The sequence below is a fragment of the Lissotriton vulgaris genome, chromosome 1_1, assembly GCF_964263255.1.
Source record: "Lissotriton vulgaris chromosome 1_1, aLisVul1.2, whole genome shotgun sequence".
Taxonomy (NCBI): Eukaryota; Metazoa; Chordata; class Amphibia; order Caudata; family Salamandridae; genus Lissotriton; species Lissotriton vulgaris.
This window is the reverse complement of record NC_141685.1, coordinates 788,777,362-788,796,958: the sequence shown is the minus strand read 5'-3', so window position 1 is coordinate 788,796,958 and position 19,597 is coordinate 788,777,362. Positions and strand designations below refer to the sequence as shown.

General features: G+C 47.9%; 1 protein-coding gene across 1 annotated transcript in view; it reads left to right on the top strand.

Annotated features, from left to right (window-relative positions):
• Positions 1-19,597, top strand: part of TADA1 (transcriptional adaptor 1) — a 198,956-nt gene that overhangs the window by 141,324 nt on the left and 38,035 nt on the right. Inside the window, exon 7 of the mRNA XM_086956343.1 lies at positions 6,986-7,148. Within this exon, the coding sequence (XP_086812469.1) occupies positions 6,986-7,148 (163 nt within the window). The remainder of the gene's footprint in view (positions 1-6,985; positions 7,149-19,597) is intronic.

The window sequence follows — 19,597 nt, the reverse complement described above, 5'->3', positions numbered from 1 at the left end:
TGCTAAAGAATTAAAAAAAAAGCCATAAACATTTCTAAAAGCTCTAACTCAAATGCTCCGAGACCTATTGCACTGTGTGAGGGTGAGGGGTTGAGGGTGAGTGAGGGTGAGTGAGGGTGAGGGTGAGTGAGGGTGAGGGTGAGTGAGGGTGAGGGTGAGGGTGAGGGTGAGGGTGAGGGAGGGTGAGGGAGGGTGAGTGAGGGTGAGGGTGAGTGAGGGTGAGGGGTTGATGTTGAGGGGTTGAGGGTGAGTGAGGGTGAGTGAGGGGTTGAGGGTGAGTGAGAGTGAGGGTGAATGAGGGTGAGTGAGAGTGAGGGTGAGAGTGGGTGAGGGTGAGAGTGGGTGAGGGTGAGAGTGGGTGAGTGAGGGTGAGGGTGAGAGTGGGTGAGGGTGAGGGTGAGTGAGGGTGAGTGAGGGGTTGAGGGTGAGTGAGGGGTTGAGGGTGAGGGTGAGTTAGGGTGAGGGGTTGAGGGTGAGTGAGGGTGAGGGTGGGGGGTTGAGGGTGAGTGAGGATGAGTGAGGGTGAGTGAGGGGTTGAGGGTGAGGGGGTGAGTGAGGGTGAGTGAGGGTGAGTGAGTGAGGGTGAGGGTGAGGGGTTGAGGGTGAGTGAGGGTGAGTGAGTGAGGGTGAGGGGTTGAGGGTGAGGGGTTGAGGGTGAGGGGTTGAGGGTGAGGGGTTGAGGGTGGGTGAGGGTGAGTGAGGGTGAGGGGTTGAGGGTGAGTGAGGTTTTTTTTTTTTTTTTTAAAGGCACAAGCAGGCTCTTTGGAGCAAGTATACTGCATTCCTCTTTCCTATAAACGCTCACACTTTGAAGTTAGCCTAGAGCAAAATAAAAAGGTTCCCATGTAAACACAGCTTGACATTTTACCTCGGTCTTTGAAAACCTAAAAAAACGAAAGTAAAAAACTTAAAAGCGGACTGTTATTCACTGCAAATCGGAATGCCTTTTCTTCCTCAAGTCTAAATCCTTTCAGTCACCAACAATAAATACAACTTTAAAGCTCAAAAGTAACTGTTACACAAGGTCAGGGGAGGGGCGAAGGAAGGCGCCATCAAGGGTAAAAACATAGCCTGCACGAAACATTCGCCTCTTCCTGCATGGGAGTTTTTTTTTTTTTTTTGCTCCAACGCGCAATCCTTTCCCAGCATTTATGTGGAGTTACAAAGGCACATCTGTGTACGTTGGAGGGCCAGCCTGACGTGTTTTCTGCTCTAGCAGCAGCTGCGGTTTCTGAGGAAACGAGGCTGATTTTCGAGTCAGGCTGAGAGCTTTTTTTCCCCTCCTTTCTCCAAGAGCCTACGTGCGGGGGAGGGGAGCGGAGGGAAGGGAGCGAGCGAGCGAGCAAGCTGCATTAAAAAAACTCCACGGCTTCTCAGAAAGGGGAGGGCGGAGAGAGAGAACAGGAGCAGCCTGCTGGGAATTTGCCTCGCGCTTTTCTTTCTCAACGGTTCTTGCGCTGTGTTGCAATCTTTGCTTTCAAAAAACATCCATTGTGGAACCGGTTTATTTATACATGTTCGGCTCGTCTTAGGTTCGCAGATAATGAGAGAAACGACCATTCAAATCAGAAAGAAAAGAGACCCCGCTGGCTCAGATGTATCTAACTACCACCAATGTTCTTTTACCTTTTTTTTTTTAAATAACATGCTTTTCCAAAAACAAGACGCAAAAACATCCTTCCCATAAAAGGAGCACCGATTTCTATTGGAAGATATCTGGATTATATGCACACTTGGGTTAAACAACAAGCCTTTCACCGTAACACGGCGGGCAGGGGAGGGGGCGGAGAGGGGAGAGGTGCGACACGGCAGGCAGGCAGGGGAGGAGAGTAGGAGGAGGAGGGGGGAGGAGAGTAGGGGAGGCACGGCCGAGCGGCAGGCAGGCAGGGGAGGAGAGGAGGAGGGGGGAGGAGAGTAGGGGAGGCACGGCCTAGCGGCCGTGCAATCAAGTAGTGAGGGGGCGGAGCTGGGGGAGGCTGTGAGAGAGAGTAGGCAAGGCAGGCGGCTGGGGGCATGTGCACGCGCATTTAAGCTCAATGCGCATGCGCATTGAGCTTAAATTTCTCGTGCACTGCAAGGAATCGCCACGATTCCTTGCAGTGTGGATAAAGAGCGGATAAGTGCCAATACTCTCGCCTTGCTCGATGCGCATGCGCATCGACAGGCGAGACCTAAAAATGGTCAGTCCTTGATTTCATGGCTCTAATTCTCAAATCACATTACATTATGGTCATGGGAGCTTTTCATTTAAAACGTGTCTTTATTTCTTCAATATCAGTAACCGTCTTACATTCTAGAAGTGCCTATTGTTTGAATGCTTTCACATTTTAAAAATAACGTGCTTTTCTTAAAAGAATTATGTAAAATGTAAAACAAGCTAAAGAAGCCGATGAAAGAAGCCTTTGCCATGCGGGATATTAAAGTGGTTCACACATTTGCTTACACAATTGAACCAATTTTGTCTTGTTTGAAAATATTGCTTTTTTTCGTCAAACGTTTGTGGAATTTGCAAACTTAACATATCTGTTATGTTTGTGTGCGGCCAGTAAAACATGCTTCCTACATGAAATAATACCTATGTAACTCTGCTCCAATATTCAGGCAATTCTCGTGATTGGCCAGCAGGTGCTGCCATAGCACTATGTTCTTCCTTTAATCTTAGCAGCCGAGCATTCGCTGGACGGATGGATTTGACTGTATTGTCGGTTGCCTTATGTGATCTCATACTCATATCCAAGGAGCGCTTCTCGTATAATGGAAACATAATACAACACCAGCATTCAAATTAAATTAAGATGTTTATGGCCCAACATGACGGGCAGAGAAAGTTAAAAAAATCTTTAAAAAAATGTTCTGCTAAATGTACTCCTCGTTAGTTTATTTTAGGGACTTTCTATGGTCCAGGTAGTTTGGGAGCGCGAACCGTATTCTCAAACAGACCACACCTGGGCGGCAGTACATGTTGAATTTGGTGTTCAGCAATTCAAGGTTCTCCGTCATGGCCATCTTTAAATTCATTAATATGAGAATCTCTCTGCCTACTTGCTGATTCCCAAAACACATTGTAAATTGAGAGAATATTTTTATTTTTGCTAATCATTTCATAACAAAATATGCATGTCTGAAAACATTTTCTATATTTTTTGGGCATTTAATCCAATTAGAATTACAATTTTACCACAGAAAATACATTGGCAGCAAATAGTGGTTTAATCTAATTTTCTAAAAGTAAAAGTTAGCAAGTACTAATGCAGATCGGAATCATCATCCTTAGTGGGAAATGTTAACACTGCCGCAGTGCCGCTTTAAGGAATCTACCTTCACAGATTGCATCAGGCAGGTTAGTCTATTTTTCTGGTCTTTGTCGCAAATATCCCTGTTTTCTGTTCCTTTGTAGCCTTATTTTTTTCAGGAAACATTTTAAAAGGGTTCATCTAATTAAAAACTTGTTGTCGTAAGAAGACATCTCTTACATGTTAAGGAATTTATTTGACAAATTTGAAACGTTCTTAGATTGTCTCGGGGTAGTGTCTCGACTCAGATGTTCTATAGATATTATGCCAGGTTCTGATAAATCACAGATAGTCAGCCTCTGAATGAATACTTTACTCTAAATGAATACTTTATTGTATGATTACCTAAACTCATTTACAAAAGCAATGCATGTTACTATCGTAGTTAAAACAGGTTAATAAAAAAGCATCTAAAAAGCATCTAAATGAGGTGAAATTTAAAAGAGAAAAACATCTAGAGACATATACATCTGTTGATCAGTCAATGCCCTAGTATTAGTTAATTTTAACTTGATGGGCTTGGTGCAAATTCACTGATGGCCATAACTTGCTTTGTTATTGTTTGCTCAATGAAAAACGGCACTGTTCTTGACCATTGGATTTAGCACAGGGTCACTAATGGTGATGTAGATGCTCGTCGACAGTCGGCATGTAGGTTGATATTATGCTGTTATTTTTTTCCTTACTTTGAGTTTGACATAAAATCTTTCCAGCAGCGGCAAAAAACTTCCCGGCACGTGCCAGCTCCGTTGGTACTGTTGTGGTATAAATGTGCATTAAAGCCTCCTTGCATGTTCTTACTTTATTTAGGTTGAACATTGCCCTTAAGTATTTGCGCCTCTGGCTTACCAACGCTGGTCAACAACAGATGACATGCTCTGCTGATTCTGTGTGGTATTGATACAGGCGACATCCTCTATTTCCAATTGGTATGGATGTCCAACGTGCCCTATAGTCCTTTATTGGTAGAGATAGCAGCCTGGTCTTCAGAACATTATGAAGAACTTGTCTACCCAGACCGGCTTTCAAGTATGGTTGGCATAGAGTGGCTTCATGTGATTTGGCAAGGCCCTCTGCGTCGCATAGAACTCTGATCGTATCTATGTTCTGGTTTCCTGAGATGATCTTTCCCTGTTTTTTGACAGGTTTTTTAGGCTAGCTGTTGGCAGTTGTAATATCGTTGTGTGATCAGCTGTCGGGCATAGTGTTTTGTTAGCTGAAGCAAGGTACCTAGCCCATCGACTAGTTTGATCCGTGAAGAGTATTTGAAGTGCTTCCCTCATGGTGCCCGGGCTAGCCTTGTTCACACAGTGATAATGCTTTACTATGTCTTTTTTGCATTCTATGTCCATTGATGTTAGCTTAAACTCAAGTCGGATCAGTGTACGCCTTGTCGAGAATGGCAGCCTAAAGACCTTCCTGAAAGCCATGATATATAGGTGCTCTAATTTATCGGGCAATAAGCCCGGGAAGGCCAGCTGGCCATAGCTAATTGTTGAAAATAGCTTGGCTTGTATTACTCTTCAGATACCCTCCGTTGAATGGCTTAAAAGATTCTGGTGTATTTTGCATAGGGCGTGTGTGACCTTAGCAGATTTTGTCTCCAGTGATTTGGCCTGGGGTGGTGTTCTACCAGTGTCCGAGAATTGTATACTCAGGTAGGTATACCTCTTTGCAGTTTCAATTCTTAGTGGTCTGAAGTTCCAGCCCAGCAAGGATTTTTTTAGGTTTATTTAGCCGTGGGTAGCATTAATGAGTACTGCACTGAGGCTTTGTGCTGATGGCAGTGTAAAACCTGTTGCATCCTCATGATTGAGACTTTATGAAACACATCTAGGGCTGCTATACTAAATAGTGGGTGCGTTTTCCTGATCGTCAGATAGGCTGACAAGGTCACCAAGTGGATTCTGACTGAAGGATAGATTCCTCTAGCGTGCATCTCCCAAGTGTCACAGGAAGGGAAGAATATCCTGACGCAAGGCTGAAAAAGGCTTTGTAACCAGGGCAGAGAATTATGATTAGGAAGCGTTGCACTGCACAGAGAAGTTAACTGTGCTTGTTTACCCTGCACTTTGAGACATTAAGGGCCTGGATTCCTTAAAGTGGCAGTGTCAAAATTCACTTATTAGTTCAATTACTAGCTTTTCTTTTCCTTTATCAATGGTTACATTCTAATTCTACTTGTATTAAATTAAAACATTTGAATTTCTTTTAGATAGGCTTGTGTTCATAATGTACTTATTTTGCAAATGAGTGTTTACTATTTAAAATTCCTTTCCGCAAATTCACATATAGGTGGATATATTCTGATAGAGTTACTGGTCTCATGTTTGGGGCCGTGGTAGGTACAGTACCAAAGTAGCACTTCATATTTCTCTTCTTATCAAGCAGGTATGACAAGACAAACAAGAGGGCAAATGTCCCTCATACAGAGAAGTTGCAGCACGGCAACTACACGGCAAGGCTCACTTGTAGGTGGGGCATGTGTGAGGAAGCAGCAGTACAAGCTTCCGCAACACACAGAACACGTGCAGCATTAACAGAATCAGTGCAACTTACCTTTAACAGACGACTATCAGAGCACAGACAGAAGACAGAAGCAGTGCAAGCGTAGCTCTTTCACAGGTCACTTCATACACAAACTCTGACATTCACTACGGTTGCACTGTTGTCGATGTAATTGCGAGATGCTCACATAGTGCAAGATTCTCATAGTCAGCAAAGGCTCAGGTATCATCAGTGCCAACATCAGTTTTACATGGAATAGGTGGCAGTAGAGCAAGCCCTCCTTTGCTGACATAGCTAGTGCAGCACATCAAGCAGCAGGGAAAGCTTTCCACATGCATACACCACACAGACGTCCATGATACACAGCACATACAGCATCCATATCCGGCCTCACGTATACAAAGGAACAGCACAAGTAACTATGGGAAGAGATTGACAGCCTGTCATTTCAACTTTATTGCTGGTCAAGTGAACTCTACATGCAAGTCAAAGTCGTTTTAAAGCTCTGAAAAAGTGGTATTAGTAGTGTAAATTTCGTGACTTGACCTACGTTTGCAAGTGAAATTAGTGCGAAATGTTACACCCACTCCAATCTGGATTTCCTCTTGGTGTAGGCTGGTTTTACAACAATTTATATGGAGTGTAGAAAATCAACTGTGTATAAAAGCGTTGTTTATTATAAGGTAAAAGCACACAAGTGGAAGCATTTTCATACCTTTCACCAAAAACTGCAAATATGACGTGTACACCCTTAATGTCAATAAAGAAGGAAGTGGCTGTAGAATGATATTGCATAGAAACGTCATATGAAGAGGCCACAAGTAGGACTTTTTTGGCCCTTAAGATACAGTGGACGAATAAAAGTAGTCCAAGGGTTAATTGCAACAAAGCCATACCCAGCACAAATATAACTGCAGAAAACTCGATCTAAACAAAAGGCCTAATCAATCTTAATAATTGGCTTTGAATATACAGAAAGGTGAAAGACACCTTCTCTCTTGAAGGGAACAAAGCCAAGCTTTACAGTTGTTTGGTTATGTGCAATGTTTCCATTTCCATCAAGTGCTATGTTTTACACAGTAAGATCAGCCGCAGTGGCTATCTGCAAGAATATAAGTGGCAGTTTTTTTGCAAGTAAAAATGCAAGTTTTGGATGTGAGAGTAACATAATTCTTTATGTGCAGTCCCGCTACCGGCATATCTCCTCCGGCTGGACCAAATCCATCTTCCAACCTGCACCCAGATGAAGCTGAACAGCAGGCTGCCCTCCTCCTGGCCTGCTCAGGAGATATTCTGCCAGCCAGTCTGCCACCAGTGAATATGTACGACCTTTTGGAAGCGTTGCAGGTGAGTGTAGCGACTGTGCATACACCTTCAGTCTAAGACAAAGGGCCTCATTACGATGCCGGTCGAACGAGCGTCCGACCAGTATCTTATCGGGAGTGGGACCAACGGATAAGTAGTCGGAGGTCTCACCCAGCAAATTCTAATCCGACCACCGTGTAGGCAGTCAGAATCGTAACTTTTTGCATTGCGCCTCGTGCTGCAGCCCAAAAAAGGCAGTTTCATAAACCTCAATGGATAAAGGATTGTTGACAAACATCCATGCCACGTGTGCCAGGCCCCCTGTGTTGCCTGGCACACAGGCATGGATGTGTGAGGAGGGGCGGGTACCAGAGGTACCTCACTCGGTCCATAGCGTTGGCCCATGGGGTCCCTGCTTGGGCCCTCAAAGTCCCATTCTAGCTGCTTTTTCATAGCGGTCAGACCGCCATGAAAAGGCAAGTTGGAATGGGCCATCTTAATCCCTACAACATCGTCCCATCAGACACTGCCCCTATTTTAGGGATTGCAAACTGTCTGACTGGCTCCTTGAGCCCGTCGTAAAAGTCGGTCGGTCCCTCAGACCGATGCGGTCCGACCAACATCGGCAACAGATATCGGACGGACCAACACTGACGGCCTGTCTGTGGCTGCCTGACCGACGACATAATCTGTCCCAAAGTGTTGCACTTGCTAGAATGATGTTTAGAGATGCCATTAGTGTAGCTACGTTTCATATTATTATTGGTTTATATGTATATTAAATGTGCTGGTTCATCTTGATGGCTACGTCTATGTGAGCCGACTAACTTTGGCAGAGTGGTACCCAGTTGATTTTAAGTAGAGCAGAACCTCTAGTTCCAGTTGAAATGCTGGATTACCTAAATGTTCTTGTAGAGGTTTGCTGCTTATTCCCGGCTCAACACTACCTGGATTTCAAATAGTATGGCTTTACCCAAAATAGGTTCGCCCTGGATCATTCTCTATTAAAATACCTTTTATCACATTTGCTTAGCTTTAAAAGGGTCCCTACCCTTTTTCAGACTCACACTATTTTGTTCCTGTGTTTAAAAGTGTTGCCTTTTTTAAAGATTTTCCATTGCACTTTTTCCACCTGTTATGTTTTTTGTAGCTACTCTGACGATGCAGAGCGCTTGTCCTTTTGAAATGTCACTTCCATTTCTGGATGCTTAAAGCGTTTCGCAAAATCAGAGCAGCTAAAATAACAAGTTAGCAAAATAATGACAAAACATAAAATTAAATGAATGTACTGGGACTGACCGATCTCAAAACATTTAAGATGGGTTAGTCCCTTGGGAAACTAAATGTTCCGAAGTGTAATTTGTTTATACCTGAGCGGGAAAAAAATAATCATGCTATGTAAATAAGACGAAAACTCAAGGAAGAATTGCAATCCTAAAATGACATCACTTTATCTCTCACTGTGACCGAAATACCTTTATTTGATTAAAGTGAAAAAAAGAATTTTCTACAGCACCTCTAGATAGAAACAAGCATTGGAAATGCAATAGGCCTCGGATTTATTTGAGTTAGAGCTAATGGCATTGTAAATGGCAATGTCTTTTAGCCATGTGTTATGGAGTGTATGCATGTGGTGTGTAGTGGAATTATGTGTGTTGGATTGGAATCGTAGCAATAGTGGCATGCTGCGCTTTAGATGAATATGTTTAAAAGTAAAGTGCACCATACTGCGATTGCTACAATAGTTAATTGTGGATCCGTTAACAATTGATGTGTGCACTGATCGCTGGTGGTGCGTGTGCCTGGTGGAAGCCTGCACAGACGTTTTATGGTGTCTGTGTCTGGTGAAAGCGTGCATTGACGGTGTGGTTGTGTGGTTGTGTGTGGTGGTGAGTGTGTGGTGGTGGTGAGTGTGTGCAAGTTTGCACTGAGTGTGTGGTGGTGAGTGTGTGGGGTCTTATGTGTGTGTGTGTGTGGTGGACTTAGTTCGAGTTTTCGTACCCTGCACACTCACACACTGTTCACCCTACACACTCACACACTGTTCACCCTACACACTCCCACACTGTTCACCCTACACACTCACCCAATGTTCACCCTACACACTCACACACTGTTCACCCTACACACTCACACACTGTTCACCCGACACACATACTGCTCACCCTACACACACACTGCTCACCCTACACACTGCTCACCCTACACACACACACACACTGCTCACCCTACACACACACACACTGCTCACCCTACACACACACACTGCTCACCCTACACACACACACACTGCTCACCCTACACACTGCTCACCCTACACACACACTGCTCACTGCACACTCTCACACTGCTCACCCTGCACGCACTGCTCACCCTGCACACTCACACACTGCTCACCCTGCACACTCACACACTGCTCACTCTACACACTCACACACTGCTCACTCTACACACTCACAATGCTCACCGTACACACTCACAATGCTCACCCTGCACGCTCACACACTGCTCACCCTGCATACTCACACATTGTTCACCCTGCATGCTCACACACTGCTCAGCCTGCACGCTCACACACTGTTTACCCTGCACACTCACACACTGGTCACCCTATGTAATGCGAAAAGACCTAGCTCTGCCCTTTGGCCTGTGTTGTAATCGTACGGCAGAGGGTCGGCTGCCTCCATGAAGCTCCCAAGACATGTGTTCAGCTGTTCGTTGTCTTAGCTCCTGTGTGTCAGTGCACCGTGTAAGCGCACAAGTATACCCTGCTCTCTCTGCACTCACTCTGCACTCAGTCACTCTCGCACTCACTCTGCACTCAGTCACTCTCACACTCACTCTGCACTCACAGTCACTCTCGCACTCACTCTGCACTCACAGTCACTCTGCACTCACAGTCACTCTGCACTCACAGTCACTCTGCACTCACAGTCACTCTCGCACTCACTCTGCACTCACTGTCACTCTGCACTCTCACTGTCACTCTCACACTCACTCTGCACTCACTGTCACTCTCGCACTCACTGTCACTCTCGCACTCAGTCACTCTCGCACTCAGTCACTCTCGCACTCAGTCACTCTCGCACTCAGTCACTCTCGCACTCTCTGCACTCAGTCACTCTCGCACTCAGTCACTCTCGCACTCAGTCACTCTCGCACTCAGTCACTCTCGCACTCTCTGCACTCAGTCACTCTCGCACTCAGTCACTCTCGCACTCAGTCACTCTCGCACTCAGTCACTCTCGCACTCAGTCACTCTCGCACTCAGTCACTCTCGCACTCAGTCACTCTCGCACTCAGTCACTCTCGCACTTAGTCACTCTCATACTCACTCTGCACTCAGTCACTCTCATACTCACTCTGCACTCAGTCACTCTCGCACTCACTCTGCACTCACAGTCACTCTCGCACTCACTCTGTACTCAGTCACTCTCGCACTCTCTGCACTCAGTCACTCTCGCACTCAGTCACTCTCGCACTCACTCTGCACTCACACTGCACTCACTGTCGCTCTCGCACTCACTCTGCACTCACTGTCACTCTGCACTCACTCTGCACTCAGTCACTCTCGCACTCACTCTGCACTCACTGTCACTCTGCACTCACTGTCACTCACTCTGCACTCACAGTCACTCTGCACTCACTGTCACTCACTCTGCACTCACAGTCACTTTGCACTCTCACTGTCACTCTCGCACTCAGTTTGCACTCTCTGCACTCAGTCACTCTGCACTCACAGTCACTCTGCACTCACAGTCACTCTCGCACTCACTCTGCACTCACTGTCACTCTGCACTCTCACTGTCACTCTCGCACTCACTCTGCACTCACTGTCACTCTCGCACTCACTCTTCACTCAGTAGTCACTCTCGCACTCTCTGCACTCAGTCACTCTCGCACTCAGTCACTCTCGCACTCAGTCACTCTCGCACTCAGTCACTCAGTCACTCTCGCACTCAGTCACTCTCGCACTCAGTCACTCTCGCACTCAGTCACTCTCGCACTTAGTCACTCTCATACTCACTCTGCACTCAGTCACTCTCATACTCACTCTGCACTCAGTCACTCTCGCACTCACTCTGCACTCACACTCGCTCTCGCACTCACTCTGTACTCAGTCACTCTCGCACTCTCTGCACTCAGTCACTCTCGCACTCAGTCACTCTCGCACTCACTCTGCACTCAGTCACTCTCGCACTCACTCTGCACTCACTCTGCACTCACTGTCGCTCTCGCACTCACTCTGCACTCACTGTCACTCTGCACTCACTGTCACTCACTCTGCATTCACAGTCACTCTCGCACTCACTCTGCACTCAGTCACTCTCGCACTCACTCTGCACACAGTCACTCTCGCACTCACTCTGCACTCACTGTCACTTTGCACTCTCACTGTCACTTTGCACTCTCACTGTCACTCTCGCACTCAGTTTGCACTCACTGTCCCTCTCGCACTCTCTCTGCAGTCACTGTCTCTCGCACTCAATCGGCACGCACTCTGCACTCACACGCACTCTGCACCCACTCTGCACTCACACGCACTCTGCACCCACTCTCCACTCACACTCACTCTGCACTCACTCTGCACTCACTGTCACTCTCACACTCAGTCACTCTCGCACTTAGTCACTCTCATACTCACTCTGCACTCAGTCACTCTCATACTCACTCTGCACTCAGTCACTCTCGCACTCACTCTGCACTCACACTCGCTCTCGCACTCACTCTGTACTGAGTCACTCTCGCACTCTCTGCACTCAGTCACTCTCGCACTCAGTCACTCTCGCACTCACTCTCTCTCGCACTCACTCTGCACTCACACGGCACTCACTGTCGCTCTCGCACTCACTCTGCACTCACTGTCACTCTGCACTCACTGTCACTCACTCTGCACTCAGTCACTCTCGCACTTACTCTGCACTCACTGTCACTCTGCACTCACTGTCACTCACTCTGCACTCAGTCACTTTGCACTCTCACTGTCACTCTCGCACTCAGTTTGCACTCACTGTCCCTCTCGCACTCACTTTGCAGTCACTGTCTCTCTCGCACTCACTCTGCACCCACTCTGCACTCACACGCACTCTGCACCCACTCTGCACTCACACGCACTCTGCACCCACTCTGCACTCACACTCACTCTGCACTCACTGTCACTCTCGCACTCACTCTGCACTCACTGTCACTCTCGCACTCACTGTCACTCTCGCACTCACTGTCACTCTCGCACTCACTGTCACTCTCGCACTCACTGCCGCTCTCGCACTCACTCTGCACTCACTGACACTCTGCACTCTCACTGTCACTCTTGCACTCACTCTGCACTCACTGTCACTCTCGCACTCACTCTGCACTCACTGTCACTCTGCACTCTCACTGTCACTCTCACACTCACTCTGCACTCACTGTCACTCTCGCACTCACTGTCACTCTCGCACTCAGTCACTCTCGCACTCAGTCACTCTCGCACTCAGTCACTCTCGCACTCAGTCACTCTCGCACTCTCTGCACTCAGTCACTCTCGCACTCAGTCACTCTCGCACTCAGTCACTCTCGCACTCAGTCACTCTCGCACTCTCTGCACTCAGTCACTCTCGCACTCAGTCACTCTCGCACTCAGTCACTCTCGCACTCAGTCACTCTCGCACTCAGTCACTCTCGCACTCAGTCACTCTCGCACTCAGTCACTCTCGCACTCAGTCACTCTCGCACTTAGTCACTCTCATACTCACTCTGCACTCAGTCACTCTCATACTCACTCTGCACTCAGTCACTCTCGCACTCACTCTGCACTCACAGTCACTCTCGCACTCACTCTGTACTCAGTCACTCTCGCACTCTCTGCACTCAGTCACTCTCGCACTCAGTCACTCTCGCACTCACTCTGCACTCACACTGCACTCACTGTCGCTCTCGCACTCACTCTGCACTCACTGTCACTCTGCACTCACTCTGCACTCAGTCACTCTCGCACTCACTCTGCACTCACTGTCACTCTGCACTCACTGTCACTCACTCTGCACTCACAGTCACTCTGCACTCACTGTCACTCACTCTGCACTCACAGTCACTTTGCACTCTCACTGTCACTCTCGCACTCAGTTTGCACTCTCTGCACTCAGTCACTCTGCACTCACAGTCACTCTGCACTCACAGTCACTCTCGCACTCACTCTGCACTCACTGTCACTCTGCACTCTCACTGTCACTCTCGCACTCACTCTGCACTCACTGTCACTCTCGCACTCACTCTTCACTCAGTAGTCACTCTCGCACTCTCTGCACTCAGTCACTCTCGCACTCAGTCACTCTCGCACTCAGTCACTCTCGCACTCAGTCACTCAGTCACTCTCGCACTCAGTCACTCTCGCACTCAGTCACTCTCGCACTCAGTCACTCTCGCACTTAGTCACTCTCATACTCACTCTGCACTCAGTCACTCTCATACTCACTCTGCACTCAGTCACTCTCGCACTCACTCTGCACTCACACTCGCTCTCGCACTCACTCTGTACTCAGTCACTCTCGCACTCTCTGCACTCAGTCACTCTCGCACTCAGTCACTCTCGCACTCACTCTGCACTCAGTCACTCTCGCACTCACTCTGCACTCACTCTGCACTCACTGTCGCTCTCGCACTCACTCTGCACTCACTGTCACTCTGCACTCACTGTCACTCACTCTGCATTCACAGTCACTCTCGCACTCACTCTGCACTCAGTCACTCTCGCACTCACTCTGCACACAGTCACTCTCGCACTCACTCTGCACTCACTGTCACTTTGCACTCTCACTGTCACTTTGCACTCTCACTGTCACTCTCGCACTCAGTTTGCACTCACTGTCCCTCTCGCACTCTCTCTGCAGTCACTGTCTCTCGCACTCAATCGGCACGCACTCTGCACTCACACGCACTCTGCACCCACTCTGCACTCACACGCACTCTGCACCCACTCTCCACTCACACTCACTCTGCACTCACTCTGCACTCACTGTCACTCTCACACTCAGTCACTCTCGCACTTAGTCACTCTCATACTCACTCTGCACTCAGTCACTCTCATACTCACTCTGCACTCAGTCACTCTCGCACTCACTCTGCACTCACACTCGCTCTCGCACTCACTCTGTACTGAGTCACTCTCGCACTCTCTGCACTCAGTCACTCTCGCACTCAGTCACTCTCGCACTCACTCTCTCTCGCACTCACTCTGCACTCACACGGCACTCACTGTCGCTCTCGCACTCACTCTGCACTCACTGTCACTCTGCACTCACTGTCACTCACTCTGCACTCAGTCACTCTCGCACTTACTCTGCACTCACTGTCACTCTGCACTCACTGTCACTCACTCTGCACTCAGTCACTTTGCACTCTCACTGTCACTCTCGCACTCAGTTTGCACTCACTGTCCCTCTCGCACTCACTTTGCAGTCACTGTCTCTCTCGCACTCACTCTGCACCCACTCTGCACTCACACGCACTCTGCACCCACTCTGCACTCACACGCACTCTGCACCCACTCTGCACTCACACTCACTCTGCACTCACTGTCACTCTCGCACTCACTCTGCACTCACTGTCACTCTCGCACTCACTGTCACTCTCGCACTCACTGTCACTCTCGCACTCACTGTCACTCTCGCACTCACTGCCGCTCTCGCACTCACTCTGCACTCACTGACACTCTGCACTCTCACTGTCACTCTTGCACTCACTCTGCACTCACTGTCACTCTCGCACTCACTGTCACTCTCGCACTCACTGTCACTCTCGCACTCACTGTCACTCTCGCACTCACTGTCACTCTCGCACTCACTGTCACTCTCGCACTCACTGTCACTCTCGCACTCACTGTCGCTCTCGCACTCAGTTTGCACTCACTGTCCCTCTCGCACTCACTTTGCAGTCACTGTCTCTCTCGCACTCACTCTGCACCCACTCTGCACTCACACGCACTCTGCACCCACTCTGCACTCACACGCACTCTGCACCCACTCTGCACTCACACTCACTCTGCACTCACTGTCACTCTCGCACTCACTCTGCACTCACTGTCACTCTCGCACTCACTGTCACTCTCGCACTCACTGTCACTCTCGCACTCACTGTCACTCTCGCACTCACTGCCGCTCTCGCACTCACTCTGCACTCACTGACACTCTGCACTCTCACTGTCACTCTTGCACTCACTCTGCACTCACTGTCACTCTCGCACTCACTGTCACTCTCGCACTCACTGTCACTCTCGCACTCACTGTCACTCTCGCACTCACTGTCACTCTCGCACTCACTGTCACTCTCGCACTCACTGTCACTCTCGCACTCACTGTCGCTCTCGCACTCACTCTGCACTCACTGACACTCTGCACTCTCACTGTCACTCTTGCACTCACTCTGCACTCACTGTCACTCTCGCACTCACTCTGCACTCACTGTCACTCGCACTCACTGCACTCACTGTCACTCTCACACTCACTCTGCACTCACACTCACTCTGCACTCACTGCACTCACTGTCACTCTCGCACTCACTCTGCACTCACACTCACTCTGCACTCACACTCACTCTGCACTCACTGTCGCTCTCGCACTCACTCTCACTCAGCACTCAAGCATGAAAGAAATTCACTTAATATGCCACAAAATCATTATTCTTGTGTTTTACATAACCACTCTGCGATTTCACTTTTTTCAATTGAACATTTCTCACCTTCGAATAATTGCGCTTTTCATTGTCTTCTGAAATGTAATTCTAGTTATATTTTGGAAAGTCATCTGTTTCTCTTCGTTATAGTATCAATCGCAACAACATGAAGCTGACTCTAACCCTTTCATTCCCCACCCCTGTGGAGCACGGGAGCGTGGATGGTCTTAGTGGGTCACGGACGCTGTTTTTACTTCCCTTTGTTTCCCCCTTCGTTTTAAGAAAAACACGAAGGGCTTTGTCTGCGCGTAATGCCCATGGTTCAAAAACTGAAAGACAGTTTCCGTAATACAGCGCACGGTTATGATCAGCATGAAAGCAGCACCTTTATTAACACTGCCGTCCCTGCGAAGACACACTGTTAAAATAGATAGAAGATTGGTGACGAGCGAGGACAACTTTCAGCACAAACACTGCCAAAGCACAGTGTGCGGAATGGCATTAAATAATCAAGGGGAAATTTACGTTATTTAGTGGTAATTTGAATAAAAAAAATCAGAAACATTATCCTATCAGACGATTCACACAAAGGCATGGGATGGAAAGAAAACACAAAGGCACCTGGATTTTTGCCTCAAAACGGAACGTGGATCTTGTTCCTGACAAAAATTGTGTCACATTTTGGACAGTCCCCACACAAAATCGGACAAAGAATGCCCAAAATCACCAATACTATACCAGAGAGAAACGATGTTCAACCCAACTTCTACATAAATGCAAAATCTAAAATTGTCACGAGGATAACAACAATTCATTATATATAAATGCAAAATCTAAAATTGGAACAAAGATAAAAACAGTTCTTAATGAGTCATGTTGATCCCATGTTCTCTCTGCCAGTGTGATGTTGCACCCTAGTGGTCCGATAATGGCATAAACAAAGGCTCTGCACTGGAGGACCCTTGCAGTGAACAGGAAAGATCCCCTTCGCTGGAGCAGTGTTTGTTTGCAGGCCTGAAACTGGCTAGGAAGAGATAGCCATTGAAATGCGAGAGTTTTAAAATAAGGCTCGGTTTGATCAATTCAAATACAAATAGACCCGAATTGCAATTAGCATTGATTCCTCCCAGTTTCCCCTGCGCAGGGAGGGGATGCTGCCGTCAATTCAGGCAGATTTGCCTGGAAATCAAACTTGTTTCCTTTACTGCCACTCTTAACAGATGTGGGCAGCGTCTGATATGAAAATGAGATTTATGACCCAGGGCTAATGCCTGGCCGTGTGTTTTATTCAGCACGCCTGCCGGCTCGGTGCAGAGCCATGGCTGGCCAGACCTCGAGCGACCTAGCATGGACGGCCACTGGAGGCACAGCTTGGCAAAGCAGGCTGGGATCTGTCGAAGTGTGGCTCCGTGGACAGTGGCCGGAGCGGTGGCCGTATGTTATACAACTAACACAATCTAATTCAGAGTTACCGTGCAATGGGGAGGCGCTTCATACACATTTCATCCCAAAGCATCACAGCCCCTTGTCAAAGTCCCACTTATGAATCACAAACTAGCAACTTTAATAAAGAACGAAGCTCCTCTCATCTCACTCACCAGCTGGCCTTCTTCCGCGATAGAGGCATGCCTACCTCATGGCCTTTTCGAATCGAAATCCTTTCACAGCATAAACGTGTACATTAGCAAAGAGAGCTACGGGTGAATGCTTAATACCTGTGCTTACATCTTAACCGGGCTGTAAAAGCTCAGCCAGAGAGGAGAGGCAGATGGACAGAAGCAAGGGTTAGGTGAGTTCAGAGATTGTGTGATGATGTGAGAAACTGTGAGGGTTTCGAAGTAATCGTCGACAAAAGCCCCGTCAACGTCAAAATCATCGTGGACGAAGAGCCCGTCCACGACCAAGATCTCGTCAACGAAGAGTCCGTCAACGTCTGGATCATCTAAGAAAAGCCCGTCGACGACAGCCTCTTCGACGACAGCTTTGTCGATGACAGCTTTGTCGATGACAGCTTTGTCGATGACAGCTTTGTCGACGACGACAGCCTCGACGATGACAGCCTCGTCGACGAAGATTCTATCGACGACTGCCCCGTCGACGACAAGTCCATCTACAATACCACCGTCGACGACAATCCCATTGACGAGTCCGTCGACGACGAGCTCGCCGGCGGCCATTCCAGCAAAGATTCCAGTCATCACCAAGACTCCGCCTACAAGACCCTGGCCTACTCTACCTCAGGTATCTCATGCCTCACCGATAGCATATACTCATTTCCAGATTAAAACCTATCATAGGCAAGACTACTCCAATATTTCTACGCTGCTACCTTCGCAGATTTTAGAAACATATGTGGAAGAAGAGGAATCTGATCAGGATGATGGAGATGATGAAGGCCCCTTCGGGATTGTACGCCATCCATCCGAATTACAAATAAAATGTCAGGATGAGGATGAAGAAGAGGACATACAGGAGCATTACTACCAAGAAGATTATCTACTCCTTTCTATAGACAACATACACGTTCAGAAGAGTCAAGTCATCTTCCTCCTTCGTTGATACAGGACTTACAGGCCATGTTGGCAGACTACCGCCAAAGGTTCCCACCTACACCGCCCGAGCCAATTGTACCTCCGGTACCAGCGGATGTACCTACGCCTCCACCTCCGCAGCCTCCAGTGTTGCCAAGACACACTGCAGAACCCACACCACAAGAGGATCATGATACTTCCTCTTCGGACGAGGGTGGAAGGGAAGAAGGCGAGTTGCCTCATGATAACACACCTGCGGATCCATGGGATGACTATGCAATACCCATGCCTTCGCCTCCTTTGCCGCAACCCTCTGAGTCTCCGCCGGAGGACATTGGCGGCTTTCACAATATTATGCAAAGGGCTGCTACAAGATTTGAACTACCAGTTACTATTGAGCAGTCAGATTGCTTTTTGCACGACTTTAAAGAGGGGTATAGGAGGATCACCAGGGCCATACCCATTATAGAATATATTTGAAAGGAAGGTCTTAAGATTATGAAGACACCCGCTTCTATCCCGGCAGTGCTTCCTCGTATTGAGAAGAAGTATAGAGCACCGCCAGACACTCCATCTTGTTTGCTGGGCCACCCACGTCCGGACTCTGTGATATCCCAAGCTGCTCAACAGAATTCCAAAAATCCATCCACTCCAATCTCAACACCACCGGACAAGGAGGGCAGGAGATTGGATCTAATAGGCAAGAAGTTCTCCACCAATGCTGCATCTTCCATCAAGGCAGCGAATTTGCATGCGATTCTTGCCCGCTATGACCGACAAATGTGGTCGGAACTATCTGAATTCATAGAATTGATACCGGAAGATCGTCGGCAAGAAGTACAAAAAATAGTGCTTGAAGGAGAGAGCGCGGCTTCAGAAATATTATATTGCGCCCTAGACATCGCGAACACTAACTTTCATCAGTTAGCGGGTGCTGCGGTGCTCAGACAACAGGGCTGGCTCAGAGCAACCTCCTTCAGACCTGAGGTACAAACAAAAATCCTTGATATGGCTTACGACGGGGAATCGCTCTTCGGTAAGCACATAGCTGACGCCTTACTAACCATCAAGACGGATACAGACACCGCAAAATCGCTTGGTACCCTGCAATTTAAAAGAGGTTCTTTTAGAGGAGCAAGAGGTCGTGGATTTTCTTCCAGAGGAAATTACCACAATCAACAGAACAGGCAATACCAGTTGCAGTATAAGCAACCGTATTACCAATCTTCATACAGACAATCTTCCTCCAGCAATTTCTCTCGTCAGGGAGGAAGACGGAGATCAAATAATCAAGGACGAGATTCAAACAAA